This window comes from Plectropomus leopardus, unplaced genomic scaffold (assembly GCF_008729295.1).
Source record: "Plectropomus leopardus isolate mb unplaced genomic scaffold, YSFRI_Pleo_2.0 unplaced_scaffold13933, whole genome shotgun sequence".
NCBI lineage: Eukaryota > Metazoa > Chordata > Actinopteri > Perciformes > Serranidae > Plectropomus > Plectropomus leopardus.
The window spans coordinates 1-4,865 of NW_024614873.1; the positions used below are offsets into that span (position 1 = coordinate 1).

The 4,865-nt window shown below is 40.5% G+C and overlaps 1 protein-coding gene across 1 annotated transcript; it reads left to right on the plus strand.

Moving 5' to 3' along the window:
- Positions 1-197: 197 nt before the first annotated feature.
- LOC121964079 (solute carrier family 2, facilitated glucose transporter member 4-like) lies at positions 198-3,987 on the plus strand. The gene is made up of 7 exons (XM_042514305.1): positions 198-332; positions 584-746; positions 1,319-1,506; positions 1,631-1,735; positions 2,354-2,455; positions 2,535-2,738; positions 2,836-3,987. The coding sequence occupies exons 1-7, from the start codon at positions 240-242 to the stop codon at positions 3,064-3,066; spliced, it is 1,086 nt and encodes a 361-aa protein (XP_042370239.1). The 5' UTR covers positions 198-239; the 3' UTR covers positions 3,067-3,987.
- The last annotated feature ends 878 nt before the right edge of the window (positions 3,988-4,865 follow it).

Genomic DNA, 4,865 nt, shown 5'->3' on the forward strand with positions numbered 1-4,865 from the left:
AAAAAAAAAAAAAAAAGAATGAATGACTTGCATAGCCTAGTTACCCATCAGAGAAGTTACACACTTCTAGAAGTTCGTACCCTGGCATATTGAAGAGCTTAGCAACTGCCATAAAGAAAGATTCCCATGTTTTCTTAAATCTCACTGTTTTGCCGTCTTGCAGTTGTCTTCACACTTGAAAGTTTTTGTCTCTCATCCAACTTTTCCCGTCTGCAGGGTTGGCTTCAGGCTTGACACCTATGTATATTGGTGAGATAGCTCCAACAAGCCTGCGAGGGGCGCTGGGCACGCTGCACCAGCTGGCTATAGTTACTGGTATTCTCATAGCACAGGTGAGACAGCACACTGTGATACTGATGAAACACCTCATCCAAATTAATTAATCTTTCTCACAACAGCCACATGTTGAAGCCCTGCAGCCAATTTCCATTTTTTGTATGTCTGTCCTCTCTCCCTTTATCTCCAAGTCACCTTACATCAACAAGAGATTCATTGAGTTTAATCCAAATATTTTGTAATAGCTATCTCTTGAAAAGTCTTATAGTATCTTATTCCATCACACTTGATTCCTCCGCCTGTGCAGATCCTCGGTCTGGAGTCGTTACTGGGTGTTGAGGATTTGTGGCCAGTTCTATTGGGTGTAGCCGTCGTGCCGGCCGTACTTCAGATGGCACTTCTGCCTTTCTGCCCTGAGAGTCCCCGCTTTCTCTACATCGTCCGCTGCCAGGAGCACCAAGCCAAGAGAGGTGAGCAGGGCCGCAGTGCTCCGGACTGATTTCAGGGCGTCTTTTTTTAACTTGTTTTTAATTTAAAATATGGGTACTGTCACTTATCCCCTTTAACATAATTTTTAATTTGTGGTTTTATTTTTGATATGTGATGGGAAATTATGATCCCACTGAATGGAAAGTTAGGGAAAAAAATGAACTGAGAGTTAAACTGGACCAGCACAAAGAACGTAAGTTAAAAAGCTTTAGTTAGAATACCCTTCTTCAATAGTGTTATATTTTCAAGATATCTTAAGGCTTTCCTTTTGCACAGGTACACCATATATACTTTTATTTTGTATACTCAAGTTCTAAAATTTGGCTCAGGAAATACCTATAAAAAAGTTTGTGTTTACATGTTAACTACACTATCTAATCACTTCGAGTACAGTATCCTGCTATTTGTACTACAGTGCTCTTGGGTCACCTTATGTAACATTTATGGGGCTGTATGTACCAGAGCAAGAGTTTACAGGCCCTGAACTCAAACTGGTTTTCATAATAATATTTTCATTGAACATACACACCTTAAATCTCACTCCTTTGTGCAGGCCTGAGGAGACTGACGGGCAGGCTGGAGGTTGGTGGCATGCTGGCGGAGATGAAGGAGGAGAAGAGGAAGATGGACATGGAGAGGAAGGTGTCCATCCTGGAGCTCTTTCGCTCTCCACTCTACCGTCAGCCCATCATCATCGCCATCCTGCTGCAGCTATCTCAGCAGCTGTCTGGGATCAACGCTGTGAGTAAAGGGAAAAAAATATTTTACATCATCATTTGACATCATACCCCTTGCAAAAAGTCCCAAAAAGGACCAGCGCAGTATAATATTGACACAACCTGAATCTGTTTTCCCCTCTGGTCAGATTTTCTACTACTCCACCAGTATCTTCATGAAGGCAGAAGTCCAGAGTCCAGTCTACGCCACCATAGGAGCAGGCGTGGTGAACTGCGCCTTCACGGTGGTCTCAGTCAGTAATTCATCTCGGCTGTTTAATGACTCTCCTCCTTCCCTGAATTTGATGTTAAATGTTCAATCTGTTGTGTATTCAGTATGATACAGATTACAGTCCCGCTATGGACCAAAGTGTGTCTCTATTACTGTTTAACAGTGTTATCAAAGAGCAAATAAGATAACAGGGCAAGTTCTTTATTTTTCTTGGGTCCACCGCTCAAACATTCCTGCAACAAAATAGGTCAGATTTGGTTTAGCAGGTCAAGATGTTTCAATGTCATTAAATGGGTCAAGAAGTGTGTTTTTAGCCATGCAAGCAGCATGGCAATGTCAGTCAGTCCACAAACTTTGGTCCACACTGAAATCCGCAACTTTTGGAGGGAATGCAACTAAATTTGGTACAAATTAATGTTGCTGATGATACATTTCTAGTATTAAAATACAATACTTGATACCTCTTTTGATACCAGGGCAAAGAGAAAAAAGTCCTAGTTTTTTAAAATTCTTTTTAAAAAAATGAACCTACATACAGTGCACGCACAGGAAAAATAACTGAACAAATGTCTACAGTTACCTCCAGTTGCCTCCTGAGGATAACAGCCTCTCTGATAGCCCATTTTCTTTGTATTAACAGCTCTTCCTGATAGAGAGGATGGGTCGACGGACGCTCCACATGCTGGGACTTGCTGGGATGTGCATCTGTGCCATTGTCATGACCATGGCTCTGGCTTTGTTGGTCAGTCTCTCAAAGATGCAAGTGTCCTCTACTGTTCCTATCTGCGAACCGCTGACAATCTTTTCTTCCCATCTAATAGGAAAGTGTTCCAGCGATGAGCTACATCAGCATGCTGGCCATCTTTGGCTTCGTGGCCTTCTTCGAGATTGGTCCGGGTCCCATCCCGTGGTTCTTCGTAGCTGAGCTTTTCTCTCAGGGTCCAAGGCCGGCTGCCATGGCTGTGGCCGGCTTCTCCAACTGGACCTCTAACTTTATCATTGGCATGTGCTTCCAATATGTCGCTGTGAGTATTTCACCTTCAACAGATATTGTGGATGTCCTACACATTATGTCCATGGGGTTGTATCTTTTAATCTGGACTTACTCCCATCATTCCCCAGAACCAGTGCGGGCCATACGTCTTCCTCATCTTCGCAGCACTCCTCCTCTTCTTCCTTATCTTCACATTCTTCCGGGTGCCAGAGACACGGGGCAAAACCTTCGACCAGATCGCAGCAAACTTCCATCAGCACTCTGCAGGAGGAATGATGGATATGGACATGAACATGGACATGGATTTGGACAAGCCCAGCACCGAGCTGGACTACTTGGGGGAGGAAAGCATCAACTGAAGACTCTGCCTGGAGAGAGATGGGACTGAGTACAGCTTGGGACTCTGTATGTGGGCTTGAAATGTATATTGAGGTCAATTGTTGTATTCATATAGATTGTGGTGCCAAAGCAGTGTTAAAGGTGTGACAATGTGGGTGCTTTGGAATTGTCCCTTGTTGGTACCACTGCAATATGAGGTTACAAATTTTAGCCTCCACAAAGGCTAAAACCTATGGGTTACTTACTACTGTAGTTTGAAGGAATAAGATGGACATTAGAGCAAAGTGTGTGGACTGTTCAGGCATTAACTGCCCATGAGGTAGGATTTTATTCCATGGTGATGCACTCTGTGGCAATACTGACAGACGGAGGTGGTAAGACTTTGGAATTCCTGCACTTTATCTACAAATACATCCAAAGTTTTCAGGAGTTTGGAGGTAAAAAAAAAAAACAGGATATAAAGCCATAGAGTCAAGTATGCTTGCATATTTTGTACAAAAGCTGGGAACACTCAAGATGTGCAAATCCAACAGATTGATTGACAGCATTCAGATTTTTACCATTTACACAACTACAGGATCATAGTCTGAATGTTTTAAAAAACACAAATACTATTGTATTGAGTCTGGTGTGAAGCAGGATTTAAAACCTTCAACCCCCTCACATTATATGGTAACATGGGCTGGGTATGAAACAAATACTTTTGACTAGATGGGGCAACTGAAAATCTCAGGCTTGCACACCAAACAAAAAAAGCATGCAACTGAATTTCAGGAGTTTGATTATACTGTTGAAGTGTAAAGGCTAGATGGAAACTTTATCAATATGTTAAGTAGTTGCATACTGGTCTACTCTGGTTTCTTATTTTACAGCTTATGTTATTAATTATTTGATGTGGATGAAGAAATACCAGTACAGTTCACATTTTGGGTTCCACAACAATCCTGTTTCATTGTGTTATGCATCGATTTTGTTGACGCTGTTCACTAGCATTTAAACCTGTGGGACCTGAAAATTGGTTTGATTTCTTTTGAAAACATGAGAGAAAGACAATGACCAAATTGGCAAGAAATGTCCTGCAAATTGCAAATTGCAAAAAAAAAAAAAAAAAATTAGTCACAGGTGACAAGAAATTGACTTGAAAATTATTTGCAGAGAGATTACATTTTATTCAAAGAAATGCCAACATCTATATTCATAGTTCTTAGAATTATATCTAAAATCATGCTAAAATAAATGGGGTTTTAATTATTATTTTTTTAATTACATAAGGTAATGTTCTTGTTTCTTTTTCTTTGTAATTGTCTTTTTGTTTTTATTATTTTCAGCCAGTTTTACACATTTAATGCTATTTGTTTGGGCCATTTCTTGTTAAAATGATCATTACCTTCTTTCCATATTTTTGAAAGAAATCAAGACAATTTCAGGTTTCAAATGGTTAATTTAAGAGAGAAAATAGACTGTAAGGAACAAAACATTTACCGGGAACAAGGCTTGTCAAGTTTAGGGGAGACTTGTGGGTGCCCATAGAGACCATATTCATCCAAATATCTTGAGGTGAAAGTTCAAGGGACCCCAATGAAAATTAATTTAAAATTAATTTATATTTAAAGTTGTTGGGGTTTTTCCCCTCAACATTTAGGGTGTTAATTTCAGTTTCGGTACCAATGTCAAAACTCTGGCAATGGCTCATTGTATAAAAATTTTTAAACAACGCCCAGCCCCAAAATCAATGTGCCAACTGACCATGGTGTAATTTACCCAGACAGCCCCAAAGTCGTCATTGCCAAACAGGTCTTTCAATCTTGTAGCGTGTTCC

Bases quoted from the DNA above. Each gene is read 5' to 3' on its own strand.
- LOC121964079 (XM_042514305.1), top strand. From the start codon at position 240: ATGTATATTGGTGAGATAGCTCCAACAAGCCTGCGAGGGGCGCTGGGC. The intron at 1,507-1,630 runs GTGAGTAAAGGG...CCCTCTGGTCAG, and splicing joins AGCTGTCTGGGATCAACGCT to ATTTTCTACTACTCCACCAG. The intron at 2,739-2,835 runs GTGAGTATTTCA...ATCATTCCCCAG, and splicing joins TGTGCTTCCAATATGTCGCT to AACCAGTGCGGGCCATACGT.